General features: G+C 39.2%; 3 protein-coding genes and 1 pseudogene across 4 annotated transcripts in view; 3 read left to right on the top strand and 1 right to left on the bottom strand.

Moving 5' to 3' along the window:
• Positions 1 to 318: 318 nt before the first annotated feature.
• On the top strand, positions 319 to 2,339 carry LOC145479868 (uncharacterized). The gene is made up of 2 exons (XM_081458342.1): positions 319 to 501; positions 1,754 to 2,339. Exons 1-2 carry the CDS (start codon positions 456 to 458, stop codon positions 2,155 to 2,157), a joined length of 450 nt encoding a protein of 149 aa, XP_081314468.1. The 5' UTR covers positions 319 to 455; the 3' UTR covers positions 2,158 to 2,339.
• A 1,617-nt stretch (positions 2,340 to 3,956) lies between these two features.
• Positions 3,957 to 5,397, bottom strand: LOC145477918 (neuropeptide Y receptor type 2-like). The gene has a single exon (XM_081455795.1). The coding sequence runs from the start codon at positions 5,084 to 5,086 to the stop codon at positions 4,097 to 4,099; it is 990 nt and encodes a 329-aa protein (XP_081311921.1). The 5' UTR covers positions 5,087 to 5,397; the 3' UTR covers positions 3,957 to 4,096.
• Positions 5,398 to 10,756: 5,359 nt separating this feature from the next.
• LOC145477873 (uncharacterized) overlaps positions 10,757 to 17,003 on the top strand; it is a 96,831-nt pseudogene continuing 90,584 nt past the window's right edge. Inside the window, exon 1 of the transcript XR_014048162.1 lies at positions 10,757 to 11,265. The product of XR_014048162.1 is annotated as an uncharacterized LOC145477873 (transcript). The remainder of the gene's footprint in view (positions 11,266 to 17,003) is intronic.
• The window catches only part of LOC145477866 (uncharacterized), a 62,521-nt gene continuing 57,179 nt past the window's right edge, over positions 11,662 to 17,003 (top strand). Inside the window, exon 1 of the mRNA XM_081455723.1 lies at positions 11,662 to 12,305. The gene's annotated coding sequence lies outside the window, so the exon portion shown is untranslated. The remainder of the gene's footprint in view (positions 12,306 to 17,003) is intronic.

Below are 17,003 nucleotides of genomic sequence, written 5' to 3'. Positions count from 1 at the left end.
CTGCAAGCGTGTTTCCCTCTGGATTGCTGTAAACAAGGATAACAACTTAAGCGGCCCAAAAAGCTGTTATCACAATATAACACCCACCCCTTTTCAACAAGTCAATAAAATCATTAATTCAGTATATTTACAGAACTCGGGAATCCCTCAGGGTGTGTGTTATCGATTATTTATAAATCCGAAATCCAAACATGTCCGTTGACCCGTTATTCAGACTCTGTATAACCTTCCTGTTTATTAGGTTTGGCGTCACTTGTAAAAGGACGCCGTTTCAATCACAATGCAGTACCAGGTGTTTAAGATAGAGTCAAATGTTAACGCCAGTTTAATTTAAAAAAGCGATACGTTGCACACAATATTCAGTTTAAGCTGTTTCCTGTTGCAGTGCGGACATCGAAATCGGCTATCAAGGCGGAAGTATTTACCGTCGTAGAGTAAGAAGGATTTAAACAAACATGAATCGTATTTTGCTGTCTGTGATATTAATTAGCCTTGCTTCAGGTGAGAAAAACTTGTCCATAGATTTGAGTTTTATGCTATGAGGTGTTAAAAATTTATCTGTCGGGGCAAACGTTAACTGCAGTGGCCAAAACTTATGGTTTGAGAACTGCAAGAGCGTTTTGCTCGAATCTCATCGATCAGGGAGCGTAAGGCAAATGAACGAGAGAAAACTCTCAATTGCTTTTCAAGAAAACTGAGCAGTTCAATTATTTAACGCGTGTTAGACGGGAATACATTAGAGTTTCAAGCCAAGCAAGTTAAGATCTAGAGTTTGAACTTAAGTGCAATTTCGCTATCGCATTAACCCGCAGTAAAATAAATAACTAGGTAAGTGTTATTTTCACTGATTTGTTTAATTCCGCAATTCCGTTCTTGATTGGACAATGATATTTTTTTTTTTTTCTTTCTGTGTGCTAAACTTCGTATTTGCCAGACAAAAAGGCAATAAGTAACATTGTGACAACACGGGGCGTGCCACAAACGGTTAAATAATTATAAGGCATGCAGTTTCTCCAACCAACAGATTATTTTTGTCGATTGTTGAATACATTAACGAGTAACACGTGTGAAAACAGATGTTCACTTAGCACTGTCAATCGACACAACAATGGAATGAAATGCTTAGGGAAACTTAACGTCGCCCGGTTTTCAGCTCGTGTTTATTCATCCAATTTAGTCCCATCGTGTCGAATGCAATTCGAGCTGTAGAATTTCCCCTGATGCAAAACGTTGTATATTTTTAAAAAGCTATAGAGGACCTCTTCCGTGTTTACATCACCTCATCTCGCCCTCACGAGGGCGCTGGGAAAATTCTAGACAATTATTCAAAACCGAGATGCAGTCAAGGGTTTGCATAACTTGTTTTGAAAGAAAGGCGACGCGATTGAAATTTTGAGTTATAGATTACGCGTTATCTAGCCATCCTTAGCAAACACACGATATTTTTGTCGGTGAGGGAAAGTGATATCTCTAGTTTGTAGGGTTTGAGCTTTGTGTCGTTCTGCACACTCTTTTTTGGCCGCGGAGAAGTGCAACCTCCTTCCCAAGTCCCAAGATGTTTATCTTTACCGAAACAAAACGGCGACGAATGCTGGGATTAAGTGGAAAACAAATGGAAATAAATTTGTTTTAAAATAACGATCAATTCTGTAATTGGTTGCTTAGCAGCCGATATTTTAAAATAAACACATTATGGCATCATTACGAATTGAATCCGCTCCGAATTAGTCCTGTAACTTGTTTATATTTTTAGATTCATCATGTCTTCGTTGTCTTCAGTGCTTTTCTAACTTGTCGTGGAAGGACTGCAACAAACACGCTATCAAGACAAACGAGTGCAAACCTCCAAAAGTCTGTTATATGTCTCACCGAATGTTCAAACGGAATGGACAGCAAGAGCATCAATTCATTAAGGCTTGTTACAACCCAGACTGGTGTCCAGAAGAGAAGTGCAGAGAGACTTTTGAGAGGCAATTGGAAAGCTCGTGGTGCGAGACAAAATGTTGTAAAGACGAGGATTTCTGCAACGCTGGGATGACTCGCTCATGGGAAAAAGCTTATGGAGGAAAAGCGGCTTCGTTTTCTTCACCATCCACACTTTGTCTGATCATGATCCAGGCTGGACTACTGGTGCTGTTTATGACAGCTTGGATTTAGCAACTTCTTATGAATCGAGGGCTTTGTTGTTAGAGCCCGCTGTTTTGTTTTGTTTGTTTTTTTACATATATATAAAAGAGTTACCTAAAAGAAACGTTTACTGACATTAGAGAGTTGTAAAACTTGGTTAAAACTACGGTTTTTTCAGTTGGCCGAAGTTATCTTTTTAGTAATAAAGCTTATAAAAATATCGAGTTCACGCGTTCAAAACGCTAACCTGGTAATTCTATCGAGCTTAAAATCACTCTATTGTATGCGTGTTCAGCTCTTTATTCGTTGATGGTATTTTCCAACCCTGCCCTAAAACAGAAACCATCACAAGTTTCTCTTCACTTATATCTCGAAATATCTTGACTATAAATACATCCAGCGAAAATTTTGTATAGTCGTTTCTCAGCGAATATAAGTAAAAAACAAATTTAGTAACACAACAACAAAAGAAGTCGGGTGCATTTTCTCCCTTCCGTCAAAGGGGGCGGACTGAGGTAAAAATTTTGCTGTCCTTCATGTCTCATAAATGTTTTAAGTATAATGAGCGTTTTAAATTCTCAGCGGCCGTAACGAACACCATTTGCTTCAGCTTGGGCTTCATGCGGTTCAGTGAAATAAATTTTAAGATTGCTCTATTGCAAGTTGTCATATAAGAAAAATTACTCAAAAAATTACTCGAACAATTACTTTTATTACTCATATAAAATGTGGCAATAATGTACGTAAGCGCCATATTTTTGGGGGGCGACCACGCAGCCTCGCCTTGATTCTGCGTATCTCTTGTGAGAACAAGTCATTACTGGCGCACTAGACTTTGAACTGCTACAAAATACTTGCTATGCCATCTTCACGATCAAACTGAATATATTTGTAACATGAAAATTGCTTGTGTAGACGAGGCTTAACTGCCTTGTTCACTTATGAAAATTTGGCTTTAAGAGCCGGATGGCATGCTGACCGAAAATTTCGAGTTATACCTCAGGGGTGATGAATTGTTTCCGTTTCGCCAGATGTTCCTTCGGTCTTTTTACAACCTCTTCATTTTATCAGTTGAAAATCTTTTGTTTGAAAAAAAAAAAAAAAAAACATTCTAGTGGGCTAAAAATTGGGTAGCAGTGTTTCATGATGGTGAACATGAAAATGTTACGTCGCTCGCTAATAAGACACGATTCTTTCCGTGGAGAAACGGTACTGAACTAAGTTATTAATGAGTCGCGCTTAATAAATACAGGAATAAAAAGCTACGACCACAGAAAAGTCAAGTTAATTGCGGAATGGCTTCAATTAGCCTTTATTAGAAAAAACGTGATCAGAGCCTCCGTGAATTGGCATTTTCATTTAATGTTTCCGGGCCTATAATTGCATGCACATCTATTGATTGCAAAGCTGAATCCATCTTCATTTTTCATTTCAAAAATCTTTCTTTAAAACGAAAAATATATGTTATGCGTTTGCCCAGGTTAATTTCTGTTGTTTGAACTTTAGCATACACATTTGTGAATCCATTTAAAAAGAAAATTTATAAGATTAGAGAACGTAAATTTGCATTTAATCAGCGAACAGTGAATAAACAGTTACGCAGAAAAATATATTTACAACTTTCTCCCCTACGCTACTGAAAATTGTTTTTCTATAAATGTATTCGCTTTAGCAAAAAAAAAAAAAGAAAGAAAGAAAGAAAAAACGAAAAAAACGGAAACCTTTATCTGAGCTACTTAGTACAAAGTTACCGAAAATATGACAGTGCTAAAGGTTCTGAGAAATGAACTAATTTAACAGTTCCTTTATGACGCTTCACAAACCGCGACATGGTAAAAATATTAAAACACATCAATTATAAATTGAAATCCTTAATTAACTTGAACTTCATAATAGTGATGTTCACAGTGCTATAAAATTGCCTTGTTTTCCTTTTTTTGAGAAGAAACAACATCCTTAGGGTAATGCTTTACCTGGACGAGATTCTGTTGTTATCTAACTTTGTTTTTCTAGTAAAGAGTCGTACAAAGTTCTTTCGGTAATTTGAGCTCTGAAAGCCATAAAAAAACGGATTCAAACATGAATTTACGTACATAACAAACCCAACGACTCGATAAACTTTGTACAAATCTTCGTAGTTGTCCAAAATTGCCTGATAAGGTTGAAAAGCTATGTAGAGCTCAAACACCAAAAATGGCAGATAACACAAATGGTAAGCAACTGTGACAGTAAAAGAAATTAAAGCCAGTTTTCGCTTTTCCTTTGCATTCGACTGCCTTGAAGATACAGCTTCAGCTGAACAAACGGTTCTGTTAATGAATATTCCTTTCAGTATCTGAAAATAGCAATAAAGCAAACAACCCGAGAAAGAGAGAGACGCAACCAATGACATAACATAAAGCCATTTGAGTGAACCTGCTTTCTCAAGAGTCCAAGGATCCAGGCATCTTCCCAACTTTTCATCGTATTCGCTAAGAAGGAACCCGGGCAAGGAAAGTACCAGTGCGGTTATCCAGATCAAACCGATAACATAACGCATATAGTTGTTCGTGAACGTCAGTGTGGAGTGAAAGGGTTTGACGATGGCATGAAACCTCTCCACCGCTAAAACCACCAAACTTAGGTACGTCACCGTAACAGTAAGACAGGTCACCGAGTATCCAGTAAAAAATTTGCAAATGTAGTCCGCTGTTTTTCCAGAAACGTGTATGCCAGAAAGGCCAATCACTAAAGGTATTGGACACCACAACAGTGAGATGATGTCTGCCGCCGCAACGTTTGCCAGAAAGATGTTCGTTGGGGTAAACATGGACCTTGTTTTACACACAATGGTGATGACTAAACTGTTCCCTGTGAGGCCTACAACCACGATGATCGAGTAAAAAACGACCAATGTCACATTAAAAGGCGACAGGGAGTTATAAAGAGTCGTGCTGACAGAAATACTCGCCATTTTCATTTGCTTGCAATGGTTAGATTGACGGAACCGCACCCTTATCAGTTCCTTCAGTTACTGTGAGCAGTCGTTTATGGTCGCAAAAAGACTGGAATTCCCGTTAAGTTTAACGTTTGACGATATCGCTGGCTCATTGGCTACGGCTTTTTTTCACGTTTGTTTTCAGAGAAAATTCATTTATTCTATTGGTTCAAATTTTAACTAGAAATTAAATTATCATATATCAATCTGTTGACGTGGTTCGGTTAATTAAAGCACTCAAACTCCGCACACACCAATATTGCTAATCATTTTACGTGCACGATTGAATGCGTTTTGTTCATTAGCAGGAGCCATAATCGGGGACGGAGACCGTAAGTCTCGGGATTCGCGCGCACCTATGATATGGGACAATTTTTCTATTTTTAGAACAAATTGCGCCATCCTGACGTCATATATCCGCGCGGATTCACGCACGTGTCGGGGGCTCTCACGTGGATGTTGTCACGTTGTGTGATCAAATGGTGAGAGTTGAGAGATTCTTTTCCGTATTTTTCACAGCGATGGCAGGGAATAAGGCAGGGAATACGAACCAGGGCGCTTATATGTAGTTTTATGCTCTGAGCTAACGGAAAAGGTGGGTTTTTCAGGGTCGAAAACAAGACTTCAATCTCGCGCTGGGAATGAATACTAAGATATGAGGTGCTTACCATTTACAAAAACCATCCGGTTGGAAATTTCAGGCTTAAATATTAAACAATTAAATGCGACCTTGCGGGAGAGGGAATCACTATAAAGTATATCCACATCAGCTAGAGAGACTTAACACAGCAGAAAAATAGCATCACCTCAAATCACAGCCCATATTTTCTGAAGTTTCCCAAACGGAATGGCGCGAAACATTTGATTTTCTAACTGGAATTTCCGGTTTTCTCATGTAAATGGTAAGTACCCATGCTCACGCTAGTTGTAAGCTTACGCGTATGTTTTTGCGTTTGTTCTGACTTAAGAATATAGCAAGAAAACTCTACACTCTGGTATCGAGTTAATTTGTGAGTTTCTCAGACAATGGTTCATCATAACCAAAACCTGTTTTGACGGTTTCTTATTGTTTCTGCTTGTTTCGTGAGTTTACAAAAGTTTTTGAAAGGAAAGTCTGACACGTACAATTAGCTCATTTGCATAGTGTAGCTCGTGTACTTTCAAGTCCGAGTCGGTGTTTGAATTGTCAACAAATCTTGACAAAGATTTCTTTCGTTATCTTTTGTGCTGAGATGCTGTAACAAATTTCACGAACGCAAAAAAGGCTACTAACATCATGTGTGTTTCTTCAACATAAGCATAGTGAAGTTTTACACTGCGAAAATGAAAATAGACAAGGAGTTTTGATACCTCGATCAACAAACTCGAAATCGTTATTCCAAGTTGATTAAAGAAAGCGTCATCGTAACTTTAATTTGCTGATTATTTCTGCTTTATTCACATATTTCCAGCTTAACTTTTAATATGTTCTCAAACATTTATCAATCTTAAACATATTTAAAAACTATAGAGTTATTGTTTGAGTTCGATGTACGCTTTCACACGAAAGAACGGCGGAAGTACAATTTGTCATGTTTACTCCGGGCTGACTGTACTGAAAACACGCATTGGCGGGCGCTCTCATTCATTGACAACAGAGAATTTACTGGATTTTTACACGAATAAAACTGAGCAGTATCTACGGACGTAAAGTTATCGGGCCTTGGATGAAACATCAAGCGTTGCTTAAAATTCAAGCGAAACTCAAACTAGCAATTATTTTGTTTTACTTTTCGGTCGCGATAGACTGACAAATTCCTCGCAAGTGTGTGGCAAGAGGAGCTAGGAAACTATGAAGCCCTGAAGCTCTGCTATATCTAAATATATCCAGCTAGTTTTTTGCTGTGTAATGGAAAAGCTGTTAATCTTCAACATATGTGAAAGTTAAAGTGGAGTAATGTACCGCTCATGTAAAAGAAGCATCCGTCGGAACACAACTCGGTCAGCGATATATATAAGCTTACAGCGGAACATACGTAAATTCGACACTGTCTTACTTCACTCAAACTGGAGCAGCTTACGAGGAAAATACTTAAGCAAAATTCCAACAGACGTGAACGTGTTGAGTTGTGGGCCAAACACATGAAAATTTTCGGGAATTTCGGACGCCATTTCCTCCGCGCGACATCCGCAAAAATCCTCGCAGCATGTACGCGCGTGTGCCTCAGGCTATGGCGCAATTTGTTCTAAAAATAGAATTATTGTCCCATATCATGGGGACAACCCTAATACTAGAAATGGCGCGCGCTTACGGTCTCCGTCCCCGATTATGGCTCCTGTCATTAGGTAAGATGTTTTTTTTTTTTTACAATTTACAAAGTTCAAATGTTTCAAATGATGAGTCTAGCCTGTCTTAAAAGCAGAGGGAGATCAAATAGTCAGTTAATTATATAACTTATTCGCGTTTCCTGTCATTTTGAAACTGAAATTTCAAAATAGGTAGAAAACCTAAACTAATGACCGTGAGAGAGAAAATGGAGAATTATTATCAGTTCTGAAGAATGATAAAACATCTAATTCATGCAGATTCTCTTTTTGAAATATAAGTAAAATTTGAAGTGACTAGGTGAGGCTGGAATAATTTAAATATGTCAGTGGCATAAGAGGTATGTATATATGTGTCGTCGGATTCATATTTATTCTTAAAGCGATAAGAATGAAACCCAGAATAGTAGCAAATTACGAATTATTGCTCTCAAGTGTTGATATCTTGTCAAATCAAATTTGGCATCTGTTTTTTAAACTTGAAAAATATTATTTTCCAAGTTGTAGTGGTGGAACGATTTCACTCCATCACTCCTTCACTTCCGGTTAGACATTTGGAAACCCAGGCGGGGGGGGGGAGGTGGGGGGGGGGAGTCTCCCATATGAAAAGGCAAGGGATGCTCGCCGGAAAATATGAATTTAACTCCGAAGGGAGACTTATGTGGACGTTGCTTGAGCTTCATTAGACCCCTAAAAGATACCACTTAAAACGGAATAGGTTCGATCACTAGCCACTGTTAAAGAAAGGATCCTGCGCGCACTTTTAGACCTGACTCGCGTGCTTTAGAGATCAGCGAAAATCAAGCCTGAAAACAGAAGTTAAATGAGAGCGTTTCTTTTATGATTATTTCCTCGAGTGCATCCTAAAGAATACTTTGACAGCTAAAAATGGTGATGTTTCGTCATCAACACCCTAAGTGAGACCAGAATCCTTGATTTGTACCCGAGACGACAAGCATCCCCGACCTTTTCATGCAGGAGTCCCCCCCCCCCGGTTTCGACTCGCATCAGCCGTCTAAGGCCGTTTTACAGTCGCTTGCAGCGTGTCAAGTTAGTTATTTTCGAGAGGTAGAAGGTATACCGATTTTTTCATCGTAATGAAAATACTTATGGTTCTTCCTCAGCGATTCGATTCAGGGCAAGTCTTCGTGGTTTTTCCTTCACAAACCTACGTGATATTGTGAATTCGAAAGCAATCGATATAAACGAATGATTAAAGGCTCCAGACAATTTTTTAACACAAGAAACGGAAAGACAAAAGGCTACCTTTCGGTACATGGTTTCTTGACAGGAAAAGAAAAACCAATGAAGAAGAAAAGGAAAAAATAGTAGCTACGACGGTGATTCGAACTCCCTATATCTCGTATGGCGAGCCAGCGCTTATCATACTGAGCTAATCGTTCATCAGTTACCCTACGATGAAAATATTAATTATTCATTTACGTCCCGCAGGCTCAAGTATTTCGCTCAGTCTATACCTCACTTTTGACCAAACAAAATGATCTTACCGTTTTTGACTACAGCACAAGGAAGACATGTACAGATACATGCAATGTAAAACGTGTAGGCAGGCCTGAGTAACAAACAGCTTCTTATCGTCGAACTTTTTCATTTTGCAAATATCACAATACACCCCTGAATGGAAAAAGGCTTTATGGGCTTGTTCGAAAGCTAGAGTGCCCTCACATCACAAGAAGTTCCTTACATGAGCAATGCCTCACAACACCCTTTCATAATATAATTTATTTTCCAAGTTCAGTGGCTCACAGCCACTTTGATTAATTTTGAACTTTGGTCATTCTTGGAATTGAAGTAAAACTGTGAAACCAGCTTACAATAGCCATCCGTTCCCTGGGTGAGCGGTGATGGTTTCGGAAAATATATTCAAATTGGAAGAGCATCAGAAAATGCTGATGATTCATTCATTACATGCTTTGTATCGTTCCATTTTATTTCACACGTAGTTCTTTCAGTTTAGTTTCTCTAAGATAATCACTAAGGCTTTACTTTGTTTTTGTTCTAATAAACGTGTTTGAATGCTTTTACAAACCGTGCCTTTCTATTTCGGACTCTTATCTGTCATCGCCTTTTCCAAAGCTAAATGGAGCTAGAGGCGGCCGGTTAATAGGGCTTTAATTTGCAGTATTTTACTGACAATAATTTCGGGCCTTTGATAACTGACCGCTTAAAAGAGGATCGACTGTATTATCTCTGCTCACTCTGTCCTCTGCAGGTTATCTTAACTTTTCTTGCTTCGTTAGGTCCGTTAATGGGGACCATTAGTTGACCGTCAAGTGAAGATCATCCTCCTCTTGTTGACTCTATATCAAAAAAGTGGTTTTATACCTTGGTCTTCGAACCCTTTTTTACTGCCTTCCATCCAGCAAAACCCTTTTTCGAACGATTTTTTTCCTCCTCCCGCCCAAGAAGCTTAAGATCTGACCAAAAAAGTACTGACAAAAAAAGTGCTAATCAATAACTCTATAGATTTTTTAACGCTATTATTTTTTCATTAAACGCCTTTATAACTACCGAGTTCAGCTGTTTTAAAAGGCTAACTGTGAAAACCGATGTTGCCAAAGCAAAATTGCCAACTTAAGGCCGGTGTTCAGCCGGTGCAATGGAGTCCTTGAGAGTTGCTCGTTTTGTTGAACTTTCACTGTCAAGGTAACACTTTTCAGAAAGCTTTTATACCGTGAAAAAGTGGTAGTAGTAAAAACCGACCTCGTTCTTTTGGTCCTGTCCTTTTACACCTAAGAACAACACTTAATAACGTCATGTGACCTCATATGACGTCATGAAAACGGAAAACAACTTTTCTTTTGTAGAGCGAGCTGTAAAATAATTTTAATGCGCTTTCTTAGAAGGTAAACCCTTGTTGAGATGGCCCAACCACATCTCGCTTCAGGTTCCACAATGGAAGGGGTATGAGTTTACTTACAAAGAAATGATTGGTCATCGCAGTTATATACACAGCTTAGGCAGCTGTGAAATTTAAGCCTGAAAAGATTCAGACTTAAACGGGATTCGAGCCCATGACCTCTGCAATAGCGGCGTAGTGCTCTCACCAACTGAGCTATCAAGCCAAGTGGGAGCTGGTCACGTTGTGAGCTCGTAATATATCTCCCGTAGATGGTGAAGATACAAGTGAATATATGAAAGACCATATATTTGAACTGCGGAGAAAAATATGAAGACGTTATGTCTTCATATCTTTCTCCGCAGTTCAAATATATGCTTTTTTATATATTCACTTGTGCGAGTTTACTTACTTGGGAATTGCGAAACAGGACAATATTTTCATTCAAATGGATCTGTAGAATTTTGGTTAAGAGACAATGATTTTCTCCATTTAGGGCTTCCGCAGTATGCCTTTCGAGTTTTGTGAAAATTTTTGGTCATTCTGATATCTAAAATTTTAAAGGGACGTTTCCATGGAGATTTCTGCATTTTTGGTCAAAAAATGTCCTACAATTGTCACAAACCACCTTCGCGCATAAAGTGCATGCGCCTAGAGTTGAACGTGATGATGGTTAGGGAAAAGAGTGATAGGTTTTTAGTGATTTTTCCAAATTTGAAAACGTACTACTGCCTGCCTGCCAACAGGCAAAATCTATAGTGAAAGTCCTTCAAGGTCACGGGGCATTTTCCGAGAAAAAGGGGAAAACCCCGAAACATCTGACAGCAGCCAACTTCCGGCCCGCCCGCGCGGTTTATGTCCATTCGCACTTTAAGCTCTTTATTCAGGTCAGTTGTAAGTAACTGTTCTGTTCACTCCTGAGCAAATCGTTTTGTATTCAAGGACAGTTATGATTGAAGTGTCATTCTGTTGGTCACCGTGATAAATAGAGGATCAGGTAAGTTTTTGTTTAGTTACGGTGTATGCCGCTGCTCGCGGACAATGTTTATTTACAAGACTATTAATTCTCCACGGCTTCGATTACAAACTACTTTTTAAAAAGAATTTAGAAAGACACTGGCTCGCCTTGATCTTTAAATCGATTTACAACTTGTACGATAATGTTCTCAATCGAAATCAACGACACTCGTCGAACGGAAAAAACGCAGCCATGCATTGAATATCATCGGGTTATCGAGCGACTTTGGAGCGACGGCTGATTCATTCCGGGAAACCCTAGTTTTATTCTTTTCTAGAACAAAAAGTAAAATAATTTTAGTGTTCCTTATCAGAAGGAAAACCCTTGAGGGATGGGGTGGCGGGGGGGGGGGGGGGGGGACTAAGGGGTTCCAATCACCTCTCGCTTCACTTGCTACTATAAATGTAATGGGGGTAGGGGTTACTCACTCTGAGGAACCAGGTCGATATTTTCATTCAAACGGACGGCGGTATAATTTTGGCCCAGTACCTGTTTTCCATTAAGGGATTCTGTTGTATACCTTTCAAGTTTTGTTTCAATTTTTGACCAATTCATATTGAAAGTTTTGTATGATTTAAACGGATATTTTCATGGAGATTTTGCTGCAGGTTTGGTCAAAAAGGTCCAACAATTGTCACAAACCACCTTCGCTCATAAACTGCATGCGCCTAGAATTGAGCTCAGTGAATTATTGAAAAGTGTACTAAGTTCTCAGCCATTTTTCCAAATCTTAAAAAAATCTATGACTGCCTGCCTGCATTAATCATTTATTTCTACTTAAATCACGTGAAAGTCCTTGAAGGTCACGCGGCATTTTCCGAGAAAAAGGGAAATTCCCCGAAACTTCTGACACAAGTCAACTTCCGTCCGCGCGGTTTGTGTCCACTCGCCAGTAAGCTCTTTATCCAGGTCAGTTGGGTATAACTGTTCTGTCAACTCCTAAGCAAATCGTTTTGTATTCAAGCAAAGTTATGATCTAAGTGTCATCCTGTTGATCATCGTGGTAAATAGAAGATCAGGTAAGTTTTTGTTTTGTTGCGGCGTGTGCCTCTGCGCGTGAACAATATTCATTTACGAGACTTCAATTCTTCACGGGTCTTCACGGCTTCGATTACAGGCTACTTTTAAGAATTTTGAGACAAACTGGCTCGCTCTGATCTTGACACCGATTTACAGCTTGTACAATAATCTTGTCAGTTGAAATCGACACACTTTTAGATATGTTAAATGAAAAAAGAAAACCATGCATCGACTTTCAAGCGATTTTAGAGCGACGGCTGGTTCATTCGATCTTAATTCGCGGAAAACAGGATCAAACGAATGCCGACGTCTACGTTGAAAATGCAAAGATTCCGTCCAAATCAGATCGACAAGCTTTCTTTCCAGAAAGCTTTAATGCCGTAAAAAATAGCTTTTTCTCTGTCTTCCGTGATGTCGCCTGAAATTACGCAATGAGAAAACAGAAAACATCTTTTCTTTCCTAAAAAACCCTCTAAAATAATTTTACCCTTGAGGGGGCCTGAGGGGAGGGGAGGTCCAGGCACCTCTTGTTTCTCTTGCTGCCATGATGGAAACATATGAGTTAGAATCTGGTCGACATTTTCATTCAAATGGATCTGTGTAATTTTGGCCCAGTACTTCTTTCTTCATTTAGGGATTTCTGTAGTATGCCTTTCAAGTTTTCTGACAATCTTTGACCATTTGATACTTAGAAGTTTTATATGATTTAAAGGGACACTTTCATGGAAATTTTGCTGCATTTTTGGTCGAGAGGTGCAACAATTGTCCCAAACCACCTTCACTCAATAAACCGCATGCGCCTAGAATTGAACGTGAATTGTTGAAAATTGTTGAAAAGAGCCTGCAAAGCCATTAATCTATTTTTTTCAGTACTTTAATCACGTGAAAGTTTTTCAAGGTCACGCGGCATTTCCGAGAAAATTAAAGGGGAAAATCCCCAAATTTCTGACACGATTCAATTTCCGCTCGAGCGGTTTGTCCATTCGCACTGTAAGCTCTTTGTTCAGGTCAGTTGTATATAATTGTCCTGTTCATTCGAAAGCAAATCGTTTTGTATTCAAGCACAGTTATGATTGAAGTGTCATCCTGTGGGTCCACCGTGGTAAAAAGAAGATCACAGAAGATCGGGTAAGCTCTTGTTTTGTTGTGGTGTCCTGCTCGTGGACAATACGAGACGATTAAATTCCGCACGGCTTCGATTATTACTGTGCAACGATCCACTGCTTGTACGATAATTTTTCCGTCGAAATCAACGACACACTTAAAAATTCGAACGGGAAAAAGAGGATATCGACATCAACTTTCCAGCGACTTTAATTGGATCGGCGGGCGATTCATTCGATCCTAGCTACTTAGGGGAAACCAGGGGTAAACAATTGCCGATTTGGTAGTCTTGAGAATTCAAGTCTTCTGAATTCTGCCTTAATCATATCGACAAGTTTTCTTTTCAGATAGCTTTTATACCGTGAAATAGTGAAAGTAGTCTTATCAACTTTAACAATAGGGAGCTTAAGCAACGACGACGACGACGCCGAGGACGACGCCTAGTAAAAAATGAATTTATATTTTACAAGCGGAATTCTTGATTGTCTAGATCTGTTCGGTACGCCAATGGCTCTTAAAACGTGCTTAGGCTAAATATGCAGCGACGAGCTTACTTTCTTGGGGAAACAGGTCCATGTCTTCATTCAAATGGATCGGTAGAGGTTTGGCCCAATACTTGTTTTCCAGTTAAAGGTTTCTGTTGTATGCCTTTCAAGTTATAGTACAATGTTGGACCATTTGATAGTTAGGAGTACTTTGATACTTAGGGTCACTTTCATAAAGATTTTGCTGCATTTTTGATCACAAGGGTTCTACAATTATCACTAAGCATCCGCGCTCATAAACCGCATGCGCCTTTGTGACGATACTGCGTGTAATTTAAGTGATTTTCCTAAGCTGCATAAGTAATATTTGAAAATGTCTTGCTATCTGGCTGCGTTAATATATTTATTTTTACTTTAATCTCTGAAAGGCTTTCAAGGTCACGCGGTATTGTTCCAAGAAAAAGGGAAAAACCCCAGATTTCTGACACGAGTCAGTTTTTGCCCGCGGGAGCTGTGTTGCTCTTTTCACTCCAAAGCAAGGTGTTTTGTTTTCAAGGAAAGTTATGATTCAAGTTTCGTCCTGTTCGTCACGGTGGTAAAGCTTTTCAGGCCTAGGGTTCCATTATAATTTTTAAAAATCTTAGTCTCAATGTTGTTTTTTTCTGTTTAAGAGATTGCTACAAAAAAAAAAAAAAAAAAAATAATAATAATAATAAAATAAAATAAATAAATAACTAGGTCTCGCAGCGTATTCCCAAATCCGTCGGAGTAAACAAAAATACATTTGCTTTCAGTAGGTTTCCATCTTTAAGTTGTAGCCCCATCACTTAACGAAAAACAAAGAGCGAATAACGATTAAAAACCAAACCAAAACCGAAAACCTAAAACAATGAGATGGGTTTTTGCCGTGAAGGGGAAAGTACGAATAGAAATACGATTCATTCACTGCACCAAAAAAAGGCAAAAGAAACAAAAGTCAGACATATCAAATGTACCGTAATGTCTAATCTGCTTACACTGTCCTCTGAGGGAACTCCCGTATGAGACTAAAAAGAAGAGGATTCTTGTCTGAAAATTCGAATGAATATCCTAAAGAAGGTCAATCTAGGCGTGACTCAAGCTTAATTTGATCCCTTCAAGAAACCATTTTGAAAGGGACAGACAAGTTTGGACTGCGGTTTTTTGTAAAGAAATATTTGTACGCCTGTTATCCTAAAAGATACCTTGACCACTAAAATTTGGGGCATTTCGTCCTGAACACCTTGACTGAGATTTACTCCCCTGAACGAGACAACAAGCATGCCCATCATCTCAGGGTTGAATGTTTCTGTCTGCATTTGAAAAACTATTGACTGGCTGCGTGAATGTTTCTATTTTTACGTTAATCACGTGAAAGTCTTTCAAGGTCAGGCGCCATTGTTCTGAGAAAAAGGGGAAAACCCCACATTCTTGACGCGAGTCAATTTACACACGCCCACATTCAGGTAAGTTGTACATATAAACTGCTCTGTTCGAAAGCGAGTCGTTTTGTATTTTTTAAGCAAAGTTATGATTCAAGTGTCATCCGGTTGGTCACCGTGCTAAATAGAAGATCAGGTAAGATATATTGTTTCGTGGCGGGACGTTTTTGCTGGCTGTTGTTGGCGAACAATTCATCACTCCTATCATTCATGTATTTATTTACAATACTGTTAAATTTTTCACGGCTTCGATTACATAAACTGGCTCGCTCTGATCTTTACATCAGTTTACAGCTTGTACGATAATCTGAAGTTTGAACGGGAAAAAAAGCCATGCATTGAATATCATCGACTTTTGAGCGATCTTGGAGCGATGGCTGATTTATTCGATTTTTATTCGGGAAACCATGAGTAAACAATTGAGGGTCGTACAGGGGTATTCTCGTGATGCGTGATTAGCTGATTTTATTTTCCGTGAAACATGAATTTAGGTAGGATGGCGCAATTTGGTCTAAAAATAGAAAAATTGTCCCATAAAATAGGTGCGCGTGGATTCCAAGACTTACGGTCCCCGTCCCCGATTATGCCTCCTCATTTAGGAAATTATTCTTAGTCATTCGTGACCTGAAGGTTTTGCGTGACTCGTGAAGAACTTGAATTGTTAACCGATATTCGTGATTTTACCACTCTATTCTTCGTGGTTTTGAACGCGAGTCCTCCGAGTGGTTAGAGTCGTCTATCGAGCTAGAGTGTCTTAGGTATGCGATTTGCAATATGCAACCTTGACTTAGCCTTTCGCGATTTTGCTTTCTTCAAACGCTCTTTCTAGTGTAAGGACAGGTTATTGAAAAGAGTAGTTACTTGCTTATTTTCGTTATTCGGGTAAACGAAATTTTTAAGCGATAATGTATTGTGTGACGTCATCGCTTTATGCTGCGTGCTTGCATTCCTTTGGATAGTGATTTGGCGTAGTTTCGTCGCGTATATGTCCGTCGCGCTTATGTCGCGCACGATTCACCCCTTCTGTGGAAGGGAAATACACTCCGGGAGGTAGTAAATAAGCACTGTGTGAGCATTGTACGAGCACTGAGATATCTGAACTAAACTTATGTGTGTGGGACACGCGATAGGTCAAGGGTCTACATTAAATTTACGTATTGGTGAGCGTTGTTTAGGGCTGAACTAAACGTATCTGTGGGCTGAAATAGTGGTGAAATTAAACTAGAATTGAAGAAGAGCATTGAAGAAGTTCGCTGTGAAAGCGGTTGAGATAGCAGAAAGCAATGGAGAATAGTGTTACGAAAAGGTGAGCTAGCTGAAGGTTTTGTCTTTATCAGAACTGGTTAATGTAGCTTATGGTTTCTTTAATGCAATACAGAGCGGCGGTTGGGTTACACACATTTACATGAAAGCCAAAGAATACTCAAGTCGTGTAAGAGGGAAGTTTTGGTTTATGCCATTGTTTACATTTTACCTGGAGGCAATGCAATGTATCTTTCAACTTTAAGGGCCTCTTCATATGAGCCCGGTCAACCGGGCTGGCTCGGTTTCCAAGATCTCGCCTCGCTTCTCCTTCCTTCGTAAAAATTTCGATGGGTTCATATGAGAAGCCAGGCTGCCATATGAACAACCATATAAACACTCCAGT

The sequence above is a fragment of the Orbicella franksi genome, chromosome 2 (genome assembly GCF_964199315.1).
Source record: "Orbicella franksi chromosome 2, jaOrbFran1.1, whole genome shotgun sequence".
Taxonomy (NCBI): domain Eukaryota; kingdom Metazoa; phylum Cnidaria; class Anthozoa; order Scleractinia; family Merulinidae; genus Orbicella; species Orbicella franksi.
The sequence above is the reverse complement of the archived record's forward strand: the minus strand, read 5'-3'. Positions and strand labels throughout refer to the sequence as shown.

What these genes read in the sequence shown, in the direction of transcription:
- LOC145477918 (XM_081455795.1), bottom strand. Translation starts at nt 5,086, where the DNA reads ATGAAAATGGCGAGTATTTCTGTCAGCACGACTCTTTATAACTCCCTG.
- LOC145479868 (XM_081458342.1), top strand. Translation starts at nt 456, where the DNA reads ATGAATCGTATTTTGCTGTCTGTGATATTAATTAGCCTTGCTTCAG. An exon ending in ATTAATTAGCCTTGCTTCAG is followed by an intron (nt 502 to 1,753) that starts GTGAGAAAAACT and finishes TTATATTTTTAG; the next exon opens with ATTCATCATGTCTTCGTTGT.